This window comes from Lathamus discolor, chromosome 2 (genome assembly GCF_037157495.1).
Source record: "Lathamus discolor isolate bLatDis1 chromosome 2, bLatDis1.hap1, whole genome shotgun sequence".
In the NCBI taxonomy this organism is placed as follows: domain Eukaryota; kingdom Metazoa; phylum Chordata; class Aves; order Psittaciformes; family Psittacidae; genus Lathamus; species Lathamus discolor.
In genome coordinates this window covers 119,900,660-119,927,685 of record NC_088885.1, presented here as the reverse complement: position 1 = coordinate 119,927,685, position 27,026 = coordinate 119,900,660, and the positions used below count along the sequence as shown (strand labels likewise).

At 36.8% G+C, this 27,026-nt stretch overlaps 1 protein-coding gene across 1 annotated transcript in view; it reads right to left on the bottom strand.

The window, feature by feature from the left end:
* RP1 (RP1 axonemal microtubule associated) overlaps positions 1-27,026 on the bottom strand; it is a 178,995-nt gene that overhangs the window by 108,288 nt on the left and 43,681 nt on the right. The window contains exons 17-23 of the mRNA XM_065669368.1: positions 21,991-22,193; positions 18,253-18,342; positions 15,899-16,031; positions 15,177-15,328; positions 12,748-12,902; positions 9,840-9,898; positions 4,820-4,983 (exon numbers count right to left, since the gene is read on the bottom strand). Of these exons, the coding sequence (XP_065525440.1) occupies positions 4,820-4,983; positions 9,840-9,898; positions 12,748-12,902; positions 15,177-15,328; positions 15,899-16,031; positions 18,253-18,342; positions 21,991-22,193 (956 nt within the window). The remainder of the gene's footprint in view (positions 1-4,819; positions 4,984-9,839; positions 9,899-12,747; positions 12,903-15,176; positions 15,329-15,898; positions 16,032-18,252; positions 18,343-21,990; positions 22,194-27,026) is intronic.

Genomic DNA, 27,026 nt, shown 5'->3' with positions numbered 1-27,026 from the left:
ATTTCAGAAACAACCACCTGAAAGCTACCAGGGAGCTAAACAAACAGCACAACCCAGGAGAGGAGTGACTCAGAGACAGACAGGGGGGGTTCAGTATGTTATCATCTTGGACTTGCATTGACATCAGGTAGAAAAAAAAAAAATAGACATTTTATAGATATATGGCTGAAAGATTAAACCTGAAATTGAGTGCATAAAGTTCTCTCAAGAAACTACCTTAAAAAGGAAAAATGTATGTACATATATATACACTCGATATTGCCGTACTCCATACTGCAGAATTACTGAACAAGCAGCACCATGTTCACTCACTCTTATTTCTTGAAGATGAGATGAACTGTGTTTTCCTCCCAGATTGTTTGTGGGCTCTTTATGATACTTCCTTGTTGTTTTCTTGGAACAAGATGAGTTTTGCTTCATGCACAGCCTGTAGCTGATGGAGATTGTTTTACATACTTCTCCCTTTTACCTCAGTACAGAATGAGGTTCATGTTGTTACCATATACATTTTGCAGAGAGATGGACAATTTCAAGTGGAGTTAAAGCCAGCACTATGGCTGTTTTATGCTGTCTTAAGCATATCTGACTAAAGCCTTAGTTTCTCCAAGTTTTATTCAACTGGACCTAAATGGCCGTTATGGCAAACAGAGACAGCTGGCAAATAGCAGAACACAAGCTATGCCCAGCTTTTAGGCACTGGCAGTCCCACAGTTAAGAGAGGTGACAGCTACATTAGTGCTTGCGGTTACTTCTGCAATCTTCCCACTTGAGAAGAATTCTCACTGAGCTCATTACAGGCTCTTTTATTTTAACAATGGGAGGAAAAGCATGAAAATCAATTTGTTTCAACCTATTTTTATAACATTTTGGTTTACTTTAGAGATCTCTGTTTTGACTGATGAAAGAATGAATATGGATGGATCCAGGGTACAGGAGAGAAAGACATGCAATGAAACACAACAGATCCTTACAGTAGGGCTGATTTTAAATGAAAGAGTTTCAATTATTAATGCATAGATTATTTAAAATGACTGATAATTTTATTTAAACAGGAAGAAACCAAAATGAAAAACAACAGATAAACTTATAACATCTCTGTGTGACACAGTACAGCATAAGGTGCACTTGATGAACACAATTGTTTACAAACAAGGTACATGTAACTGGAAGGAAAAAGGCTGAGATTTATATAGTCTCATCACAGGAAAACTATTCATGAAGTTTTATGATCAATTATCTCTGCAAGTGTTAGTAGGATCTCTGCTTTTCATCTACCTCTAATACTTTCTGACATTTTGCCCTGATAGATTATGGCAGTGTTTAAAGGACTGTTTATACAGATGAAGAAACTTGAATAGTGTAACTGGATATGGCACCAGCTTTACAAGTTAGAGAAATGGGCTTATGCAGCAAAATTCACATCAGGGGTGGATTCCAGCTTTCAATTATCCTAAAATGCCATGCACACTTCATGTCCTATACTTACAAATGTGGAACAACTATCGTCCACTAAAAAAGAGCCATCAACTACAAAATACAAGATTAAAGTCATGATTTTGAACATTTCTTAGGAAAAAATCCAGCACTCTTACTAGCTTAATATCGTAGAATCATAGGATAGTTAGGTTTGGAAAGGGCTTTAAGGCAGGGACACCTCACACTAGACCATGTCACCAAAGACTCCATCCAACCTGGCCTTGAACACTGTCAGGGATGGAGCATTTTTCACTTCTTTGGGCAACCCATTCCAGTGCTTCATCACTGTCACAGCAAAGAGCTTCTTCCTTATGTCTAACCTGAATCTCCCCTATATAAGTTTAAACTCATTACCCCTTGTCTTATCACTACAGTCCCTGACAAAAAGTCCCTCTCCAGCATTCTTGTAGGCCTCCTTCAGATACTGGAAGGATGCTATTAGGTCTCCATGCAGCCTTCTCTTCTCCTGGCTGAACAGACCCAACTTTCTCAGCCTGTCAGTATAGTATTATTTAAGATAAACTTGACAAAGTGCTGAGATCAGTAAGACCAACATCACCCTAAAGAGATTGCAGAGAAAATAATGAAGCAAACTCATAAAGCCAAGCATGGAAGAGTTCTTGCTAAAGAGGTGCTAGGTGCTGCCACTCTCACTAAGACTTGCATACAATATTTTGAAAGCAGATCTACCAAACCAGTCAGTGTTTTTACTGGCTTTATTATTACTAGAAGAGCAGAACTTGTACCCAGACACACAGAATTATTCTGTATTGAAGTAATAAAAATTTAAAAATTGTAGCTCGGTTTTGCAGAAGATAATAGGCTTATAGGCTTCTGCCTACTTCTCTTTGACACAGAATGGAATATATGGCATGACCAAACATTAAAAGAATACTTATAAAAATAATTTCTTTATCAAACAGTGTGTACAGTCATAAGAGAGAATTTGCCATGTTTCAAAGAATGAAGATGCAGAATACAGGGCTCTGGAGAATATCATTTATAGCATAATTAAAGCTTCAGTGTCTTCAGGAACATACTGCCAAAATCAGTATTTTTTAAATACTGAGAAATACTTAGGGACTGTGATGATACCGGAGGAAATGTAGGAAACAGATCACAGTTGTGATGAAAGCTGTAACTTATGGTAGATTGATACCCCTCTATTGGAGGAAGAATGACTCTCACCAGAAAAATTATTCCCTAAAAACTATGTCTGAGTAGTAACAGAAGCAGAAAATCATAGCTTAGAAGTAGTTTGTTTGAACACACAGCAACAATTACAGAGCACAAAGGGAAATCCATCAAATTCAAATTTCTTTTCTTTCCCATTCCCTGACCTTCCCATCTGGTGAAAAAATTTTCTAAGCCACAAGGGCAAATATAATGCAGTTTACACACAACTATCTTGTAAGAACCTAGAACCCAAGACACCAGTCAGAAACAAGAACTCTCCCTATCACACAACAACTGCAAATTATCTTCAGTGAATTTCATGTGCAACCACCATATGGAAATTTCCAAGGACAATAGCCTTGTTACATTCTACCTGCATTACACCAGCCTTCATCACAGACAGCTGAAGGTAGTGGATTTATGCTGGCTGTATACAGCAATGCAAGCAACGTCAACATCAAGTTCTAGATGGGCAACAAAATCTCAGCAGTATATACAGGAGCACTATTACTATTTGATACACTCAAGTTTTAATGGGCTTCCTTTTTTCATTATTTGAACATACTGAATATTAATTATTTACTTTAGATACCTAAGTTACTATACAGTTAACTGTACTTTTTATCAGACTAGCATTCTTGATTTTTATTAGGATAATAGGGTCCAGTTTTGTCTCATTCTCTTTTTGTGGGCCATTTCTCTGCCATTTCTTCTGATTATACCTATGACCAAAGGGATTCTGAAGTGAGATGGTACTTCCCTCAATTAACTGAATAAACGAGTAAGAACTTGCTGTCAGGTACCTTTAACCATCTGAATAAATATCCAAGATGATCATCTCACAGGATCATTAGGGTTAGAAGGGACCTCTGGAGATCACCTGGTCCAACCTCCCTGTCAAGGCAGGCTCATCTAGAGCAGGTTACACAGGAACGTGTCCAGGTGGGTTTTGAATGTCTCCAGAGAGATTCCACAGCTCCCCGAGCACCTGTTCCAGTGCTCTGCTACCCTCAACATAAAGAAGCTCTTCCTCATGTGAAAGTGAAACTTCCTGTGTTTTAGTTTATTACTCCTTGTCCTGTCACTGGGCACCACTGAAAAGTGTCTGGCACCATCTTCCTGGTGCCAGAATGATTTGAAAAGTAATACTTAAATTTAGTCTTCAGATAAATACTGATTTCACCTTCCTGTTTTGATATATAAATTAATCTTAAACCAGCATTATCTGACAACTTTAGCCGAGTTACTTTCAATCCAAATAAATGTAAGGGAAAGACCACCATTGACTTGCCTCTTCAAAAACTTTTACATATTTGTACTTCAAACTGTAAAACAAAAAATTTAATAAATTTAAAAATAAATAAATAAATCAGGGAAACTTCCTGTCCCATCTGTCACTGATTCCCCAACATCTGCTTATTATGCACAACTTATTTCAACCTAAATGACATATCACAGATTTAACAATTAGTACACTTCTGAGGAGCTACACGAATTGGAAGAAATTGTAGGACTTATAGGAAGTTAGAAAAACCTTGGGAAATGTCATGCTTTTGAAGCACCTCTCAGAGGTTTCTCTGAATAGATAAATCCCTCCGTTTGCTTGGAGAAGTAGGACATCACTAGCCCAAATCACTTGAGTTAACCTACTATGTGTGATCTGATTCTAGTTATTAGCCAGTGTGTGTCCCCCACTCCTTCCTTCTTACTTTCTCCAAGAAAAGGTTCACATGACAGTGTGCTTCAGGCGAAGTCTGAGGAAGCCCATGGAAGAACTTACACTGGACACTTCCAAAGATGGATATGCAACACAAGCCATAGCCAGGACTCTCTTTCTTACTACATCAGTGCAAAGAACAGTCAAAAAAACTTTTTTCTACCTCGGCAAATGAACATCTAGTTTAAACTAGCACATCAAGAAAAGGCAAGACAGGTATGAAGCAGGTTCTGAGAGATGCACGCCTGCTTGATGCAGTCATGAATACATTTGCTGATTCAAATCTTACTGTCCTAAAAGTCAGCCGCTCCCTCAGAAACAATGATCCTTACATATTGCTTTGAGTCCTTTTCATTACTGTTATCCAGTTTTGAGAAAAGCTATTTTGCACATGGTTTTCATTCTCCAGTGTTTATATAACAGCCATACTGTATAACAGCCATCCTGTACCTTAAATATATCTTCAGTGTTGGGATTAAACAGCTGGTGTTTCCCAGATCCCAGTATAATAGGACCAGAAGCTTTGTTTTCTCCATAAGCGTAAAGGGATACTGTAGCTGTTGTGCCAGCTGTTTCAAAATCCCCAGTGACTACAGTAATCTTCCAGTCTTCTTCTGTTAATTGAAAAATAAAATAAAAATGCTTTCATAAGTGTTAGTGATATGTAGCAGTCTACTCGAAAGATATAAATAAAAGCTTAGTTTAGCCCAGCGACCATAGCTACTATAAAAAATGGTTAGAGTTGGAAATGACATTAAGATCATGTAGTTTCAACACCCCTGCCTAAAAGGTAATGGTGCTGGGAGAGGCAACAGAATATTAGTGAAATACTACATCATTCAAACTCATCTTGGGCAAATTGTGTAACTTTAAAGACTTAGGAGGCTTTCAGTGTACTAAAGCTGGATATATAAACACAGCCTGCTGAGATTTCTAGTGACAACCCTGTGGGTCATCACGGGAAAAGCCTAACCTTCAGAATTAGGATTATGATAACATATATAACCAAGAAATGCAACAAGAAAAAGCATTAATGCATCCCAATTAAGTACAATTTTGTCTCATTTTATGTTGATGTGACACATCAACAAGAGCTCTGTTTGCCTGGATGGAGGTATGACATTGAGATGAGCATGAAAAAAAAAAAGGAAGGCTTTGGAGAAAATTCTGACACTAGATGAAGACTCATTAGAAAATCATTTTATATAAAACTTCCCTGACACTGAAATGTCATCTCTTCTCCCATACAATGAACACAAGTTATTTAAATATCTGCAAGCAGCTTAGCACAAATCTTATTTAAAGAAAGAACAATACATAAATTCTACATCTGAAAAGCTGGGATTGCACACTCTCCGCCCCTTTTTTGATTGCAGCTTTTGGCTGTATGAAACAAGCTCCACTTAGTGACTGAAATTCACTCTGTGGAAGGCAAATGACAAACGAAATACCAGCCCACAGTCATCTTATAAATAAATGCCACACTGTTGTTCTGGGTTCAGCTTTTTTTTTTCAGTGAGCGATTTTTCTCCTTCTCAGTAGCTGGTGCGGTGCTGTGGTTTTGACTTTCAGCCTAGGAACAACGCTGGTAACACCAATGTTTTTAGCTGTTGCTAAGTAAGGTTTACTTCGATCACGGACTTTCTCAGTCTCATGCTTTGCCGGGGAGGAGGGGAAGCCAGGAGGAAGCAGAGACAGGACACCTGACCCAAACTAGCCAAAGAGGTACTCTATACCACAGCACGTCATGCCCACTATATAAACTGGGGGCAGTTACCCAGAAGGGCTAGATCACTGCTTGAGTCAGGCTGGGCGTCAGTAGGCGGCTGGTGAGTGGTTGTATTCTCTTCCCTCTTTATTTCCCTTATCATTATTGTTATTGGTGGCAGCAGTAGAGGTTTGTGTTATACCTTAGTTACTGGACTGCTCTTATCTCGACCCGTGGGAGTTACATTCTTTTGATTCTCCTCCACATCCCTCCAGGAGCGGGGGGAGGAAAGCGGTAGGGGGAGTGAGCGAGCAGCTGCATGGTTCTGACTTACTGGTTGGGTTTAAACCACAACAACTGTAAACTGCAGTTTTATCAATAGAAACCTGTCTGGTAATGCCTGCAAGAATTAAATTTGTTGTCTGACAGAAGTATTTATCTTGGCCCCACCCCATTACCTCTCAATAATTTGCCCAAGAAAGACTGTACTTGAGCAAGAAGTTTTACCTCCAGTTTTCCAAATTCCAGGCTGACACCTGGTTTTGGAAGGTGATAAACTTTTAAATACACATAAATACACAGCTGGGAATTAAGAAAACAGCAACTGCTCATCTGGTCTCTTCAGTCAAACCTGGCAGGTTGAGGGCGGTGATTCTCCCCTTGTACTCTACTCTTGTGAGATCCTACCTGGAATACTGTGCCAAGTTCTGGGGACCCCAGTACAAAATAGACATGGACCTGTTGGAGGACGTCCAGAGGATGGTCACAAAAATGATCAGAGGGATGGAGCACCACCCCTATGAAGAGGGGTTGTTATCTACCCTGGAGAAGAGAAGGGCCCAGGGAGGCCTTGAAACCTTTCAATATTTAGAGGGAGTTTATGAAAAAGGCAAATACTTTTTACCAAGGCCTATAGTGACAGGATAATGAGGAATGGTTTTAAACTGAGAGGGTAGACTTAGGTAGGACATAAGGGAGGAATTTTTGACAATAAGGGTAGTAAGACAATGTGATCTAGTGAAAGATGTCACTTTCCATGGTGGGGGGGTGGACTAGATAATCTTTAATTTCCATTAGAAATGATCAGATTCCAGCTTGTAGTAAACTCTTTTGTGCCTTTGAAAATGTACATCCTCACCACTTTCTCTGTAGACCCACTTTCTTGACAAAAGTACCGCAGCATCAGGCTGCGAAAGGACCAATATCAATTAGAATGTGAAAAGCCTCTACACACTAAAGGTGGAAACAAAGAGCTAAGGCAGGGCTCAGTGCCCCGTGGAGGAGCTCATTTATCAAAAAAGTCAGCCTCTTCTGTTTTCAAACAGTATAATATTAATTCCTTAAAGACAAAGTTCCTTTGGACCATTCTGCCAGAAAATAATGACAAGTCAATTTACAAGTGCTTGTGAAAAATGGAGTAGCCAAAAGGTAAAATATAATGCACTCCTCCTCTTAGAAAGTCAAGTAATTCAGAAACAAATATTCATTTTCAAGCCGGTAAAATGTATTATTTGTTGGACTTGTTCATTGTCTGATTTATTGTAACTCTGGTTTTGATGGCCTTTTATATTCTATTATCCTCTCTAAGTTTCTCTTTCATTAAACAATGCAATTTTGAAACAACAGTTGGCTGTCTTCAGACTGGATATTCCAGCTAGCTCAACTCCCACTTCCAAAAGAGAGGTGTAGTGTCAGGAAACTCTTTTGCACAGAAGCACAATTCTCAAGGTTAAAAAAGGAATCGAACTTCCACAACAACAGGATAAAAAGGAGTTTTGGTTTGCACTCCTCTATATTGACTTTGAGGCTTTTGGGGGTTTTGGAAACAGACAGGACTTTGTGTTTGAAGGACATTGTGGGTATAGAAGAAGAATCCTAAAATTTCTTATCTCTTTGATCCCAGATATCTTCATTACATTCCTCCATCCTTTCAAATAGAAACTAGAAATAGTAAGTATTACAAACACATCATTCTCATTCTCTTTGGCATAAAATGATGGGATTTGTTCTGGTGAGGTAGAGTACCAATAGATCCTTAATGACTCGTGGGAAATAACTAGGTGAAAAATATCTCAGATCATCTACTCATCCTCAATTGAAGCAGTCTCTGTAGGTGTGGAATACGTAAATTCAAGTCTTTTTCCCACTGTTCCATATTTTGGTAATTGCCTGAAACAAGAGGCTATTTGATGTGTGTGCCTTTGGATACCTAACTTTGAGACATTCGCAACAACCCACCTCGTATTTCCATGAAACAGGTCTGTTTTGACAAAGGGTAAGTTTTGTCAATGGAAAAGCTGACCAGCTCTTCTGGACAGCACAAAGACATTTCTCTCACAGGGTCAGGATGAGTGCTGTGAGCAAAATGTTCACTGCAATACAAAGACAATCCTCTCTGAAGATATGTCAGTTGGATATACACTTAGTTTACTTCTACTCTTTGTAATCTTTTGTTAGGTTTATGGGGAATTTTTTATCTGCTGCAACTTTTACTACACAACCAGACAAGCACAGGTTAAATGACACTGCACAGAGATCCAACTGTAGGTACAGAAAGGACAAATCAGATTGATTTGAACTACGTAAAGAAGGATTTCTATGTGCAGGCCTTGTGGAAGCAAGGCGTGCAGAACAGCTAAGGCACAAAGTGATCAGCAGGTAGAAAGCCAATACTTTCTGAAAAAGGCATAGAAATGAAGAAGGGCAAAGATACTTGTGATTCAAAATAAAGTTAATAATAGAGTGGGATTTTAATATAATTTGTAAAATAACTGGGTACAAATTTTATCATTAACTACTTGCCATACGGACTAAGACAAGGTATTTGGGTCATCATGGATATCTTGACTGACATAATAAATTATGAATAAACATTTTCAAACTTTCTCCCAACAGCTTCTAAATTATTGTTCAGTAATATGCATGAAGCACTTCTCACAGTTGAGAAACTGTTATGTGCTATTAAGAAACGTAATTTAATTGCACTGGCTGCAAGGACAGAAAAATCAAGCTGAACAAATATGAAATCACAGGTAAAAAGGAAAATGGAAAAGTTAATGTTGAGAACAAAACTATATATAGCCCAGGAGAAAGAATCATATACAAAATTACAATTAAGATAGATCACTAAAAAGTCCTAGAAAAATAAGAATTTTCAATCAAACAGAGAGAAAATCAATGTTACGGAAAGAAAAATGGCAGGATAAAAAGAAAGCATAAACAAAGATATTTATTGTTTAAATTAAAATGTGAAGTTCAGAGTTTACTAAAATATTCAAACTGTATCGTAATTAATGCTGTAAAATAAATAAAAATGGCAACAAATGTGTTAAGCAATTAGTTCTGAAATAGAAACTGGCTTCATTAGACAGAAGACTAGAGCAGCATTTACCATTTGCTTCCTCTTGCATTTTCAGTTGTTGATTTATCTGAAATTCTGCCAAAAAAAAAAAAAAGTTAATTTAATAAAGGATCTATCCTTTAACATTAAAGCAAAGGTTTGAAAGAAGAGATGAAAAGTCATTCTGTGCTTCTAGCCAATACAAAAAGCTTTCCTTCTTCATTCCTCATTGCTGTCTCATGATCATGTACACACATTATACAATTCAAACACAGAGGATATACTCACAGAAATATAACAAAGGAAGCTGCAAAATTGCTAACCCTGATATTTAAAGTGTAAATTAAATTCAGCCCAGATTTCTTCAGAGAAAAAATTACAAATTACTGATCTTACTTCCCTAAAGTTAGAATAAACCTTACCTTGAGGGTACAGCTCAATTTCTGAATGAATCACACCCTGGGACATAAATGGAAGCCACCTAAGAATAAGAAAGCAGGTAGGAATCAATTTTTTCTCCATCGTATTACCAAATACCTGAATGATCAACCTCTTATTTTCAAACTTAATACATGTAACATAAAAGCCTCTAAAATTTTGGTATTTGATGGATGTTAAAGTAGAAATTACTTCACCCAACAAAGACTTTTATTTATGCAAATATAAGAGCTGATTAAGTGTAAAATATACCTGTACCGTATTAAGAGACTCATGTGGCATGACTGTACTTATTTGTATAGCTAAGCAGAAGAATATGGCACCGAACTATTTTTCAGTACTATGGATTGAGTGTTAAGCATAATTTGTATGTACCTATCCACTGTTTCTTAAAATCAAAGTTCAGTGTTAAAAACAAAGATTGAACTAAATACTGCTCTTCCTTATTCCTCCTAGAAATTGAGGAGAGATTGATAAGGCTGAAAAAGTACAACTTGAGGCAAACATCGGTTAGGTTTCTTAATCATGTTACTCTAGGCTATTTTCAAACCTTTTCATCCAGAACATGGATTATCAACTGTTTTAGCTTCTTCCTGCTTGGTGAAAAATCAGCTGCTTTTCTACTAGGGAAAAAAAAAATAAATCAGCAAGTTTTTGGGCTGTTTGCTTTTATTTACTTGGTCTACTTCCACAGACTCTCCAGGAATGACCTAAACCATTCCCTCTCATATGAAGCACACTGGGAATCCAGTATAACACGGGCAGGATGACTCCAGAGCAGCTTCTGCAATCTTAAATACTAAAAAATATCAGTCTGTAACTAACAAATGCTGTCTAACTGAAACCGAGTGAGGGTTGTTGGATGTTCAGAAACCAATATCAGATTTTTAAGTCAGATAAAATGCTGATGTTTCCTTGTCAAATGAGAAAAAATACAGCATTTTTTCATGCCCTGGATAATAAAATATCAATGTAAAATAAAGCTGTGAGGCTGAAGTTTAATAAGTTTGAGAGATTTCTGAAGAGCAAAAACTTTCTCCCTCCTTGAATAGAGAGCAGTGTTTCAGCTTTACGTTTTGGCCAACAGGGAAGCTGCCCTTGCCCCTCATCACTGACCTATTTTAACCCTTTTTCTGTGGCTGTTTCCATATACAAAAGTCAGGAATGAAAAAAAACTCTCTTTTTAGCAGTGTCTGTCGCTGGATAATTTTTCTGATCAACATCCAGTGTTAACTATCACAGAATTAGTACAGCAAAGTGTCCTGACTTTCATCATTCCTAAGCTGTGTTGCCCTAACATGCATTGTCCTTGAGCCGTGTTATCCACCGGTGGACAGCCATGAAACTCAGATGATTTTTCATGGTTGAGGTAGGCAGCTGGCATACATGCAAATCTGCTTCAGAGGGTAGATCCAAATCATATATGGTCTTATACTACTGAAAACCTCTTTTTAAACCTCTCTTTACTCTTATGCTACTAAAACCCCTGCTACTTATTGAAGAAAGATTGCAGGTTTAGAGTTTTCTCAAGGTGAGAGAACATCTTTATTCCTGTTTTTGACAATGTGACACCAAGAGTTGCAAGAAGCTCTTCAGTGTTATATATATAAATTCATGCAAATCCAGACAAAAAAACTAGGCATCCTTCATTGATTAATTATTATTAATTAAATTCATAAAATTTCTCCCATCTCTACTCAGCACTTGTCAGACCATACTTGTGTTTGGTTTTGGTCCCTGTTATATAAAAATAATATATGGACAGTCTGGAAAGGGTCCTGAGAAGGGCTGCAAAGGTGATCAAAGGACTGGGAAGCTTGCCGTATGAGGAAAGGCTGAGAGACATCTGGGTCTGTTCAGCCTTCAGAAGAGAAGGCTGAGGGGAGACCTTATCACCATGTTCTGGCACTTAAAGGATGTCCACAAAGAAGACGGAGCCTCCCTTTTTGCAAGGAGTCACACGGAAAAGACAAGGGGTAATGGGCACAAGTTACTTGTGGGGAGATTCTGATTGGACACAAGAGGAAAATTTTTCAGAATAAGAACAATCAGCCACTGGAACAATCTCCCCAGGGAAGTGGTGGATTCCCCAACACTGGACACTTTAAAGATTCAGCTGGACGGGGTGCTGGGACATCTAGTGTAGGTCATGCTTTGCCTAGATGTGTTGGACCAGATGATCCTTGAGGTCCCTTCCAACTTGGTGTTCTATGATTCCATGAAACATTATTAATTAAATACTATTAATTCTAGTGCCTTGTTAAATGATCACATTGTTTCTCTACGCTTCCTTCATTCCACTTTAATGATGCACATACCAACAAAATAGACTGGAAAATTAGAAACTCCCAGCGTGGGATTACCATCATATTTATCCAAACACACAAAACACATATTTATCGATTCACTTTTAAGATGCTTTTTTAATAACTTCAAATGGAACAACCCACAAAATAATTCTGACTTTGGGCATCACATTTTTCTCATTAGCAATGCGGCTGTTCATAAAGAAAGCGAGCTCCACTTCTGAATAGCAAATCTGTTTTCTTTCCCATTTAGAAATACAATTAATTTTGAACCTTTTTGTGTGTGTTATCTTTCCTTCCTGAATAGGTAAGTCACACTTATAGCAGCGATCCTTTTATAATAAGGCTGCACTGTACAATCTAGAAACACAGCCACAACACAAGCCTTTAACCTTTGTTATGGAACATGCAGGATATTAACTCCAGCAATCTGTTCTGGAACAACACATTTTTGTGGATTTTATGAAACTGAAAAATAATCCAAATTTGTCTTTCCATGGAAAATTCATATTTAGTACAATGATTGGCAGAATAATGTCGATGATACACGTTTAAGAATATTTAAGAATATTGTTGTAAAAACTACCTTGCACAATTGAAAACATATTCCAAGTTGTTCTCAGCTTCTCTAACAATGACTTTATCACAGTACCAATACTGGGACTTGGCATTAGCCTCACAGCGCAACAGCACCTTCTGCAGTTTTCCAAGAGATACAGCTTCCACTTCAAAAGCATTGACCTAGAAGACAGAGACAGCGCTCTGCAGTTTGCCACCACTAAGTCAGACTAGAAGTTGAAGTGTTTTAAAAGCCTGATTAACTCTCACAGTATACAAAGATTCCCGTTGTTTTTAATGACAGCTGAACTGTTTTCAGAGTGCTTGCATCTGAAAAGTCAAATGTCTTTTGATTACCTTTCAGAGCAAATGAGAAAACACAACCAAAACCAGACTGCAGTAATAATCCCAAATAAATTGTTTTTTCATCCATCACCCAAAAAGCTGCATACAACCCTTCACCACTGTTTTAATACCTTGCATTTACAATTATTCTTCAGGTAAGAATGAGTTGAAGCTATTATTTCCTTTTTTAATATTTATTTAAAATACAGACTTTCTCATCTTTTTCTCTTTTTGGTCTCACCTCCTCTATTTACACTTTATTCTGCTGGAAGAAACTGAAATCTGATATACCACTTTCCTCTTGTTATTCATTTAAGCTTGTGCTTACAGCTGGTAAAGATTGTTTTCATAGGAGCATGAAGCTGATCAGGTGAAAGGTTCAGGCTGTTGATTTTCTGTCACAGTAGAAAGCATACAGCTTTCCTTCTTCAAATGTAAAGTCCAGATAACTCAGTAAAAGGAAGATGAAGGAAAGAATTACACTGGAAAAATCCTATGTGTAAAGTTCTTGGTCTTCAGCAAATGGCAGAATTGAGACTGCCTGTGCAACTTTAATTCTCCCTTGTGTATATTAATATATGATCACAAGCTATTCTCTCTGAACGATCACTGCTTCAAATTGTGCACAGGTGGGACTGCAGCTTTTCAATATTTCTTTTTATCTTCATTATCTTTATGATTCTGTGCATTATTTACTCCATCCACTCAAAGAGTTCAGTGAAACAGAACTGATTTCCCAGTGATTTCACTTTTTTGCCTTTTCCACAGTACCCCAGTTTTCCACAAATGCTGAAATCCATTTTTTGAAAGGCCATCTACATAAATTTCATTTTACTTTTATAGTTAAAACACTGAGATTATTGCCAAAACTTGCCAAAGATGTAAAGTAGTTGGGGTGCTCAGTCAAGAAACAGAAGGGTTAGTTTATCAGCATATTTAGCATTTCAAAGAGCTTTCTAGGTGCAGAGCAGAATTCTCTGAATAAATCTCAGTTACAGCTGTGGTTGCTCAGAAAAATTAAACTGATTTTGTAGCAAAACAGAAACACACAAAAAATGGTCACTCAGGGAAGCTTTACTTAAGTGATTTGCCCAATATTATGTAGAATATCTGTGGCAGGGATAAAGTTGTTTAAGTCAGCACTCAACTGCCTCTGTCATAAAAAGCCATATCCCAGGCCTGTTCTGCTGCACCATACAATCCACTGTTTCACTCACCCATTTTCATAACAAAATGCACTTGGAACTATAACCCTTAGCCTCTGTATAAATAATATCCTGAATTTACTATCAAGAATAATCCCTCTAGAAAATTCCACATAAATCCTGAATTTCAATTTGAAGAGAACTTCATACTTTATGTATTTAAAATTATATCAAATATATATTTTAAAATAGTATAGCTACATCTGAGGTTTCCCAGCAGGTTATTTCTATTCTTGGCAATTTAGATACTAGTTTTCATTTTGTAATTAAATGTTCCACTAAGACCTTCATACCATTTGTTAGACACACAAATGCTAATTTTCGAAACCTCATAAAGGAAGATACAAGCTAAACAGACGGTCATAAGAAGGCTACTGGAAAGGCTAAGATTAAATTCAATAGTTCCTGAAATTCAACCATACAACATTGCAAAAAATCAGAATGATGAATATTTTACTCATGGAGGAGTTAGGAGGTAATTTAAAGAAAAATTACTTTAAAGCTATCCTGTATTAATCACAATACTATGCATTAAAAAATGTATATATAATGTATACATTTATACATTAAAAAATGCATAACAAACAGTCCTACTAAGATCCAAGATCCCAGAACCATTTCTGTGCCCTTATTAGGAGCCAGCTCAACAGAGTAAGTTTTAAATTCATAGGCAGCTCTTCTCATTATCCTTCAGGGGTTCTTCAAATAATTTTTCTTCCCCTTTTCCTGCCTGTATTTTCACTCATTCCAGTCATTTCTGGATCAGTAGAAAATTATTTTCCTTAGTTCCTAAAAATTATTTTGGTAATAATAATAAAGTTATACCACTGTGATCTTTTTTATTAGGTACCTGTTAAGACACATACAAGTTACTTATATGACTAAGCAAATGGTTTTTCAGACTTACCATTCCTCTCTGAAAAGTCACGGGTATACCAGTTTTATGCAGAAGTCTTAGACCAGAATCTCCTCTTTTTCCATAGATGCACAGATAAACTGCATAATCTGTATCAGTTTGCTCAAAGTCCCCAGTGTAGACATAAACGTGGTATATGACAACTTTCAAAAATAATAAAAAGAAGAAATACAAGTTATGTGTAACACAACCAGTTTTATTCACTATTCTAGCTTAACTGAAATGAAACAGTGCCAGCAAGTCTTATTTGCAATTAATTTTCTGGAACATACTCTCCGGAAATCAGTCTATCTGTCTTTAAGATTGCTAAGACCACATATATCATAGAATCATAGAATCATGGAATAGTTAGGGTTGGAAAGGACCTCAAGATCATCTAGTTCCAACCCCCCTGCCATGGACAGGGACACCTCTCACTAAACCATCCCACACAAGGCTTCATCCAACCTGGCCTTGAACACCGCCAGTGATGGAGCACTCACAACCTCCCTGGGCAACCGATTCCAGTGTCTCACCACCCTAACAGGAAAGAATTTCCTCCTTATACCCAATCTAAACTTCCCCTGTTTAAGTTTTAACCCGTTACCCCTTGTCCTGTCACTACAGTCCCTGACAAAGAGTGAATGTACAGCAAATGGAATATAAGTCAGATTACATTAATACTGAAAATGAGGTGATATACACATAACTGTGCAGTTGAAGTCCACACATACTTGGATAGACAGGCTTTCCAGCTTCCACTACTGGAAGTTCACAAAGAACTTCTCTATCATCACGATTCTTTGACAACCAGGTGTTTGTTGGAAAATTCAGTGTTCTCTTGCTCTTTAGATGTTGCAGTGTCACCTAAAGAAGAAGCAATTCCAGCTGTGACTCAATTCACTCTTTCTAGTGCTTTGCTTCTTAACAGCAAAACATATTTTTGTACCTTTTCTTCTATCTCAGAAAACAATATCACAATCAGAAAATATGACATACAAAAATGTAATATGAAAACATTTTTATTATGGCAACTACTTTGCAACTTGGCTCATCACTGGAGAGGATCTTTACTCACACCCGTGGTATTGCAGCTGAAACTGCCAGCCTTTATTCTTTGAATACACTCTGGACTTTAAAATTATGTTATTCTTGGAAAAAACAAAGCTGTAATTGAATCTTGCTTTTTTGCCCCTAAAAAAAAAGTCACCAATTCTGATTTCTGTAGGTGAGCCACTCCTATGTAACACTGACTGGAGCACTAAAGACTGAGAGCTTTGGAAGACATGGAAAAATTGAAACTTTTTTTATATTAAAATGAAAACAAGATGAAAACCTTCATTTGCATCCTTCTGAACTTTGGCAAGGAGAGGGTATGTTGAAATATTAAGTCAATTTATATTATATTTGGCTCTTCTACAGCAGGAAGAACAAAAGACAACCTAAGTACCAGCACCCTCTACAAATTTCTCTGAAGTTAGTTAAAATTCAAATTCTCTAGTTATTTGCCACTGTGCATTATGATAACTGTCTTACTTGTTTCTTGTAACTAAAGCAGTCTTTCCTCTCTTTTATGAGAGCAGGTTTTGTTGGTCTTGAATTACAACAATGCTCACTACAATTTTTTTCCATAGGCCTTCACTAGCAAAAGGAAATCAGTGCCGGAAAACTGTCTTTCTGCACTTGTGTTTTGAATGTGCATATTGTATGCGTAAGCCTTGCAAACAAAATTATGAAAACAAGTATTTACATTCAAGCTCTAACACTTAGGAAATCAGGACAATACACACCTTTATTTCACTTTTACAATAAAATAATGTTTTAAGTAAAATAAACACTGCTTTAAACACCAAAGCAGGTATTTATTCTAACATGAAATACATTTGCAGCAGTGATTCTTCATCTTTAATGTTTATTGGCAGAGCTCCCACTGCTGATTCATAGCAACTGCAAATATTAACGGCTTTGTCAGAAAAATACAGCTTTCAACCTGACTTCTTTCCGTGAAAATAAATATTTTAAATCCCAGGGTTACCCTATGAAATTTGGACAAGTATGTTAAAGAAATATTTTGCAGCTACTGGGGTGGAGAGTAGGATTCCTGCAACCTTTTAGCAACTGAAATATTTCTACTTACATTCAGTTTTGGCACAGTAACAGTTAAAGGTTTTGTATTAATGCAAAATCCCTCTGGTTGCCTAAATCAGGCTTTTTAAGATTAATTAAATGCAAAGGTTGAACTTGTGTTTTTTACAGATTCAAAGTAAGAAAGAGAAGACAAATACTTAACTGCAATTCTGAATTAAATCTTACAGGGGGGTCAGTGTCAACAGGAATTTAGTTTAAATTTAATCTGGTGAACATCCTCAAATATTATGAGAAAAACAGTTAAAACAGAAGCACAGAGCAAGACTTAACTCATCAAACTGAAAAAAAAGACAGCAATTTCTTTTTCTAGCATACCCTTAAGCAGACTTTGTTCATTCTTCACACGCAGTTGTCATGGAATAATTGTTGCTCCATCATTTTCAAATTTTTCATGGAGGGAATTCATAGCTAAAATCTCCCTAGCACACACTGAAGAGTGCAGGTAAGCTTTCAGAAAGCAAAACTTGTTAGAACCAATCAATACACTAAAAATGGGATCTATAAACTACATAAATTAGAAATAACTGCATAATAATCCTACCTATTTCCAGCCCTCGGGAAATGGACTGTATCAGTGCTTTACATAGAAATATAGAACCATAGAATGGTTTGAGTTAGAAGGGATCTTAAAGATCATTTACTTCCAACCTCCCTGCCATGGGCAGCGACACCTTCCACTAGACAAGGCTGCTCAAAGCCCCATCCAACCTCGCCTTGAACACTGCCAGGAATGGGGCAGTCACAGCTTCTCTGGGCAGCCTTCTCTGGTGTCTCACCACCCTCTTTTGTCATCTCTAAAGCAACCTAACACACAAAGCAATAAGCATGTATCACAATCAGCATTTTTGATTCATGAAAATACGGCTTCGTGAAAAGATGGGCTTTTAGTTCATATAAAAATAAATAAAACAGCAAAAAAAGTCACCAAAACATATCTCACCTGTTGTAAGTTCCACTCTGAGTGTTCATTCTGTAGTCCATCAAGTTCAATTCTTATCTTGTAGATATTCCCAGTGTTTTTTATTTTGACCTGAAAAAAGCCAAAAACAATGCAACATATAACTACATTCAAAAATACATATAACTTACACTTTAAACTTGTGTGTTAGAGGCTGCATGTTAATTCAGGAAGGACATGCCTAGTAAACTAACATTGTATCCAATTTATGATAAAAGATATTTCAGTCACAGTCTCCCACACATATGGAAGTAGCATCCCAATGGCAAACACAGGCGTATGAATTCTATGGCTAAAACTGTTACAGCCTTCAGGACACCTTGCCATAAAAATACCCTAAACATTTCTCTTCCTGTATTTTCAATCATCACACATGAAGTAAACTCAAAAACCCCGTTTTTATTTATGCACAAACCCCATTTGCCCTTTATTTCTACATTTTACCATTCATCAATTTTGGGCTATATTTCTGGAAAAAAATATAGCTACATCACACTGGGGGGTAGGGAGGGAGTACAACTGCATCTTTATCTTTCTAACTGGTTCTAGATTTCTCTGAACCACTGTAGGATCTGAGTGTACAGGAACAGTGCACAATATTTGATTGGCAGATTTTGGCTTAGAGGATCCAGAAAAGAGACTGCTTTTGTTTTGTCTAAGCAGGTTTCTGTCTATGCTCCGATCTGGCCAGATTATAGCCTAGTGAAATCATGCTTCCCAGAGAAATAAGTTAGTAGACTTAAACTATTCAAAGTTTGAAGAGTAAAAAAAAGTTGGTGAGGGCCATTCATGAGAGCAATAAGAATATAAAATTTAATCCACTAAAATACAGGTCACAATTTTTTCATAATGGAGCACAGCAACAAGAACATAAACCCTAGTGTGTCAAAGTGAAAGACAGAAAACTCTTGACGTCCTAAAAGAATAAGCTTTCAAAAGCTGGCAGACTTTGGAAGTGACAGAGGCTGTGTTTGCCTTCTCACTATGATTTGCAGTTACTTGCACTGTTGCTGCACTTTCAAGCATTATACATGCTCTTATGAAATCTACTCTATGCAACCCCACCCTATGTCACTTATCTGGGGTTTATTTTGAAGTCTAGCCATTATTTAAAGTGAGCATAAATCATTTTAGAGCATTTCTAATGCAGCACTAGGGAAGAAAAAGTGCATTGGAATGTTATTTCTCAAATAACAATTCTATTAGCAAAAGGTTGGCAACAGCCTAATCCTCTCCATCATTTACATTCAGAATAACTATTTTCACTGTACAAAAATTATTTACTTTGCATTCTCTTAGAAACACCTACTAGTGTATTATCCACTCATTCTTTACCTTCATCAATAAAAATCCCTCTTCTCTTTTCAGAGGTCAGAATTACCTCAGTTCCTATATCAGCTTTTGTGCTCTTGTATAATACAGCTTTTATGTTACAACATTAGTATGCTTTAGTCAAAGATTTCTAGAAGCAAACAACTTTTACCCTTGATTTCCTGGACACTGACACGCACTCAGTGAATCACAATGATTGTTTGAGAAAGAATCTGTGGAATTCACACCTGTATTTGTATTCATATAGTTGCTAGATTGACCTGAATTTCATTAACAAAATAAATTCTAACCCTAGGCTTGCAGCACCGATGTGACAATATGATTCCTGCCTGTTCCATCAGCTTAAGAAAATAGCTTTGTTTGGTGGAGTCAGTTTCTGGTATCCTTGCTTATGCTGCGTATTTCTCTCTATAAGTAGTCTTACTAGAGGTAACCTGGAGACTTTGGGATTAAAGCAGTAGTAAAGTAAGTGCATATATACAGCTTGACTTAAAACCCAACTATTGTCATTTCCTGCATTTCACAAAACAACTGAGCTCTTAAGTAATGTGAGATACTGTCTTCTCATTCAAAGAGCTGGTGTTCACTGAATATACAGTGCTGTCGTGTTGTCTGTTTATTCTAATGAATCTCTCTTTAGCCTTTTGGTTAAAAAAAATAGTTACATTATAATTTCATGTATAAATACAAAACATAAATGCACTGGACTTTGTCAGAATACAAAGAGTGATTTCTGCCTCAAACAAGCAGAGGTCTCCCAGAAAAAAAACTCAGGTACCCTTGATTTTCTTCATGCACAGTCTTAGAAAATATTTAACTGGCAGTGACTACTCACCTGGCTAAGGTAAGAGAGGGAAGACCACAGATTAATTCTATTCAAATTTTTCATAGTTGGGCATACTGCTGATAAGTGAAAGGTTAAAAAAACTGATTTAAAATTGCCTTAGTATAACAGGCTTTTGAAATCTATTTTCTTTATTGAAATCCTGGCCAGAGCTATGATTAAACCGATTTCTTAAAAAAATAGAATTTTGTATCTTCTGCTCTGAAAAATATCAGTGGAATCATATCAAGCTCAAAGTTGTAAATGGTAAAAAAGAAGATAAATCTTTTTAAGTCTTACATTCCTACTTTCATTTCAAGACTTATCCTGCTAAGCAAGTGCAGGATAAAGTTTGAAGAGAAAAAAAGAAAAAAAGAGCTCTTACTCAGAGGCTTTTTCTTTGTGGATTTATCTACTGCAGACTAAAGAGTGAAAAGCACTATGGTGACATTTGCTGTTTCATGCCTGAAAGCAATAGTGTCAAGAGAGATGTAAAGAATCATGGTAGTAGCCCCAGGTGCTGAAAGATTCTGCTCTCAGAAGATCAATATCCCCAGCACACAGCCGTAGTGGGTAATATCTATTTTAGAGAAGAGAAATTGGTCCATCTCTTAAGAATGTATGGATTAACATTGCAAACATGCCATTACCCGACGTTGCTTATAAATTATTCACTAATTAGGAGAACAGGATTCCCCACAGATCATAATATATAGCTTACATGCTTTTTAAAGGAACATTATGGTTGGTTATCTTCCTGCCTATGCCCTATTCATAGAGAGTGTTGTTATTAATATTATTGAGAGTAGCAATCTTGGTTTGCACCAAAATTGTATTAGAAGAGTTGATGAGTGTGGAAAAAAAATCTGAACAAAATGTGATGAATATAACTTCTGCTTCAGTTAGCTGAAGACAGGAATGTGTTACATGCATCTCAGACAGAGAGATTTAAGCAAGACAAATTTTAGCCGCTTTGGTAGTTTCTTCCCATCCTACCTAGACATAATTTCCTTGCTACAATAGAGATGAGGTTATTCTTAAATAATAACAGAACTCTCTGTTTTCATGGCATGCTAACATGAAATTTTGATTGGGCTTTTAGTAATTCCATAGGTAAAACTTCAGGCATTTCTGCTATTTATAATATGGAGGCCCTAAGAAAGTTTTTCTTCCTAAACTGAACTAGTTCCACAGTATACAGTTTATATTATGCTTGAAAAATACATACATGAAGACTTAACTACCAAAGATACAAGTCTTACATCAGACATAGTTTGTTTAGGAGTGGAGAGTTTCTAAAGCTACTTTCAAATCAATTGCCTTAAAGAAATCAGTTTACTCTCTCAGTTGTTCCATTTGGACCACTGTGTGAGGCAGAGGGGGTTGAAAGAAAGAGTTATTTCCTCTGTATGCACCAAGCTGATTTAATGCAGAATTCATAGAGATTAGATAGAGATTTATTTTATGCAGTAAACATAGGAGAAAAACATTTTTTCTTTTCGCATGAAAGAATAATCTTTGGAAAGGTACATATTAAAATAATGTAATTAGCCTTAATTAGCTACCTGAAATTCATCCTCCTGCCTGGGAAGAAACAGCTGCTTTCTGTTGTCCTTGCCAAGAGTTATTGGTCCAGCTACTCCTCTGTCTCCATATATCCAGAGAGCGATGTTTGCTTCTGTTCCTGCATTTCCTGTCAGCATTGACACTCTCCATTCATCATCTGAAGGAAGGGGACACTCACCACCTTGGGGACTTCGCATTTCCGCTGTGAAATACAGAACATTAGTAGGAGACAAAAATCATCATGAAGCTGCCAGTTGCTGTTGTAACTTCAGCACATAAGGAGATCATAACAGAGAGAGGATTGTATTTTTTCATGGCAAGAGAGATAGTCTGAAAAGATTGATGTTTCTTGTCTAGACCAAAATGTACTGATCAGTTGAGCTACAAGAATCGGATGGAAAGGAACAAGTATCTTTCACGTGCACTATCATCATATTATTCTTCCTACATATTCTGATGTAGAGTAAGGATGCTGTGATGCAGAACTATGACATTTAGAAATTAGTAGAATTACTTGTTAGTACTCCTCTAATGCCTTGTGCTGGGACATTATCAGCAGAATCACATGTCTGAGAACAGAGGCAATTTTTATTTCAAATAGAAAAAAAGAAAACATTCAGGAAATTAGCTTTCTTCAAGTTAAATATTAATTAAATACTGTAAAATACTCAAAAATAGAGCACAATGTAGCCTTGCCCAATTATACCTATGCATACAGTGCCAGCATTTGGGCTAAGGCTGGTCCTGTATGAATAAGACAGTAGCAGCACAGTACCACTTTATGAATAAGTTTCATGGATTTAATGGCTAAGCAAATATAATTTTGGAAAACAGATATTTCACTTTAGAATAACACCTAGTGATCTTCCATCTCCCTTAAGAGAAATATATATATATATGCACAAAGATTTCAAGAGACACATCTACACATGAGAATTGAAAAAATAGGCTCGGATAAAGGTGTAAAGGAATTTAGTTTTGAGTATTCCAATCAATGTGGAGCTTACAAACATCAGATGTCTGGAACACTACTTCAATATAGTGACCACTGACCATGAGGTCCTCTCCAAAAGAGGATCACAAAACCACAAGAACTTATAATCTGTTCTTACACAAGAGGCAGATATAAACCCTAAATCTGAAAAGATGAGCTAACATGTTATCTATATACTGTGACCCGCAGGGATTCCCAGACTGCTCTCCATGAGGCCTTTCCATGCAACTGCAGAGACTTTTTAATATGCTAACCATAATGACTATAATCTGTGCTGCAGATTAATTTTCTTTTGTATCCCGCAGCTCATCCTTCATCCATTACGCAATGTTCTATGAACCAAGCCTTTGGAGGCCAGAGGCTCCCAACAAGTAATGATATATTCTTACAATTTTGCAGAATTCATAAATAGCCACTGGTATGGATTTGTTGAAGAATTCCCACCACATCACTATGTATGTTCCTGCTGCACTATATACCTTGCTATTAGAGCCCTTTTTTATTTGCTTGCTTAAAATACTGCATTGGGTTTCTCTGGGCTGGAGTTTTCCCCCTTCACTTATTAAACTGTCTATACCTCAAAGCAAAATAAAAAAAAAAAAAAAAAACAAAGAAAAACGTTAAAAAACACCAACAATCACTCACCTCCAGCAGGATGACACCCAGGTAGTCCCCAAGGAACAGCTACCTCAGTTATATTTCTGAGCATGACAATATATGGTATGGTGTATCTCTTTGTTCAGCTGGGGTCAGCTGTTCCACCCTAGGCCCTTGCTGTTGTGAGCCTCCCCCCAGCCTACTCACTGGGACGGCAGAGAGAAACTGAGGTGGACTCAGTGCTGTGCAAGCACTGTTCAGCAACACCTAAAACAATAGTGTGTTATCAACACTGCTTTGGTCACCAGGCTAAAACACAGCAAAAGAACAGACTGCTGTGAAGAAAATTAAGTCTGTCCCAGCCAAGCCCAAGGCTTTGAGCAACCTGGTCTAGTGGAAGGTGTCCCTGCCAGAGGCAGGGGTGTTGGATCTAGATGAACTTTAAGGTCCCTTCCAACCCAAACCATTCTATGATGTTACTAAAATAAAGCAGTACCTATGATAGAAGTCTGCGAGATTTATCTGTATTTTGCTGCTAGCGTTAAAATATAAGTTTGAAGGTAGAGTGAAAAAACAGTTTTGAATCCTTGAGACCTGCTTTTCAATAAACTTTTATGAGCACAAGTTCCATATCCTGCTGAAACACCTCTGAAACAAATTGGGTAAGCGAAGAAGGATCAATTCAATACTGAGACATGGTCTTGATCTTCCCTTTTAATTTCCTTAAATGTCACTTTTACAATAGTAAATAAATGCCTTTTCTCTTAAAAGTTGGACTTAAAATTAATTACATAGTTTCTTGGGTCGATTGTCCTATAGGTTAAATCAACACGGTAACTAAAGCACCAAACCTGAATTATGATGCACTTGCACTGAACTCTTAACTGATGTGGAATAACTGCACCGGGAATTGCAAAGGAATTAGGATTGAGTACCAAGTTACATGACAAGAAAGGACTAAATTCTGGAGTCAGGGAAATTTCAGCCTTGGTAAAGAGTCTAAAATTAGGTTAATCAATTTTTAAGAAATTCAGAACTGCAATAGTATGGCTTTTACAACAGTGCTTTTAACAGTAGTAGTAGTAGTAGTATGACTTTGGAATTATCTGGATACAGTAATTTAGAAATAGGCAATAGTGTCATAAAAATTTCTGGGTTTATTACATCATTCATCATGACTGAAAACAAGTTATTCTGAAAGAAAAAGGAAAATCCATACACTCAAAATAAAGCAAAAAGGCAAACATCTTGTATTTACCTGACTAAAAACTTCATTACACTTGTCTTTCAGTAACTGAAAGAATGATAGCAAGATAGTTACTTGGTATATTAAATATTTTTGAGAACTTGACTATATAACATTCTGTAACTGTAGTTACCTAGCTTCTCACCTATAACTCTGAGAGCTAGAGATCCTTCCAGCTATCTAAACCCACACCTTTCTCATACAGAGATGAACATTTTCATGAAATGCACAGGTGTGCAAGAAGCATAAGGAATCCCAGGCTGCTTCATAGGCTTAGCACAAGATTTCCATACTCAGGCTTGAACCACGACACTACCCTAAGCAGCTACGGCAACCTCAGACTATTACCTCTTGGAAACAATTACAATGAACAAACAATTCACAGGCTTGGAATGTTTTTTGCCTCATAATGTACTGGCTCTTCTTACAAATGGAAATCAGAGGCACTGATTTGCTACAGGCTAAAAATATTCCAGCCTGAAAAGAGCATTTGATGGTTACCCTGCATTAGTTATGGGAGCTTACACACTTCATGACACCATGCTGTAAATCTGTTCCGACAAAAATTCATTCTGATAGGTCTGTACGAGAATGGTGAAGTCACAGCCCTTCATGCAGTTTCATAAAAATAACTTTATTTTTAATTTACTTATCCTAAATCTAAAGCAAAAAGAAATGATCTTCTGAGACAAGATCGTTATGACTGACACTTTTGAAATGAACCATCAGAAAAACTAATCTTTAAAGCAGAAGCTTGGACACTAAAGTTGACATATGTTTATTACACCTTTTTGTATCATCATTTCCAATGTAATCCAAATGGAAATTAAATCAGAATTGATTAGAATCTTCTTTTCTCCTGTAAGTAAAATATATTACATATTAATAATAACTAAGTATTCCAGACATACAGGAAAGGAACATGGTAGGTGTAGAAATAATTTCTCAGAGATACAGTTTGTTATTTTTGAGGTTTTAGTGTCTTCTGCTTCATCTCCTTTATCCCTAGACTTTGTGGTCATCTAACTATGAATATAGTATTTCCATTCTGTTTTGGGCAGTGCTTTTGATCCGTCTTGAGTCTGTAAAATGGCGTCTTGCTCGCATTTTAGCTGACTTGTTTCCAATACTCATTCCATCCCATGAGCTGTTAAGTAGAAGCTGAGACCTACCATTATCCTTCTACAGCGAAAGAAATTTTTTGAGGAACAGAGAACTCACACTGCAACAGGAGAAGATCCAAGTGCTGCAGCACAGTTTGCAGTTTAATTAATGCTAAATCAATTATTATTTGTAAAAACAACCACCAAAACACAGCTACCGGTTAGAAGACACAGACATAAAAAAGATGGCCTGGTCAGCCTATGGGTTAATCTGCTCTGAGTTTGCATTCTAAGTGTACTCAATACAATTAGCCCTTTTTCGAATGTTAGCTGGGAGTGAAAAAGCAAATTAGTATTTAATGATTATCAGCTTAAAATTAAGGCTCACCTATACATATCAAAAGCCAATAACCTTTAAAGTATTCTAAGTTAAGATATCTTACTAAAAATTAGCATTTCCTTTGAAGGGCAGAGTAACTTTGATATTTCTATTCATCTTGCATAAGCAGAGTCCAAATTTATGAATGTTAGAAATGTTTCTTACAAAGAGCTGTAGTCTCTGTGTAACCAATTTCACAGCAGATACTGCTTCTATAAGAGGATCATTTGTATCCAACAGTAAAAACATCCAGCTTCTTTGAAAACAGGTTTGATGGCTTGTGTATTGTTGCCATGGGTTTCAAATACAGCATATCTCACCAATTGCTGACAATCCACAACACTTTGGGAAGGCTAATACAGTGATACAGCATGAATTCTGGTAGATTAGAAACTGAAAGTATTTTGAGCTAAGAATGGAAACACCGCTGTAAGAAACAATTAATAGTAATTAATAATAATAATCCACACTTATGATTTGAATTGAACTTAAAGTTCAAACAAATTTTTTTTTAAGTCCTTACTGATACTTTACATTATACCCTATGAACAAGTATTCCATATTTGATGTCTTGTTCACATAGCCAGGCTTTTCATGTACTCTTTGATATTGCAGACTGAGGACCAAGCTCAAAATCAAATCAGCAACCCACCTGAATTATTTGGTACATGAATGCCTTTGGGACTACCTCTAGCTGACTAAGCATGTCTCTCTTA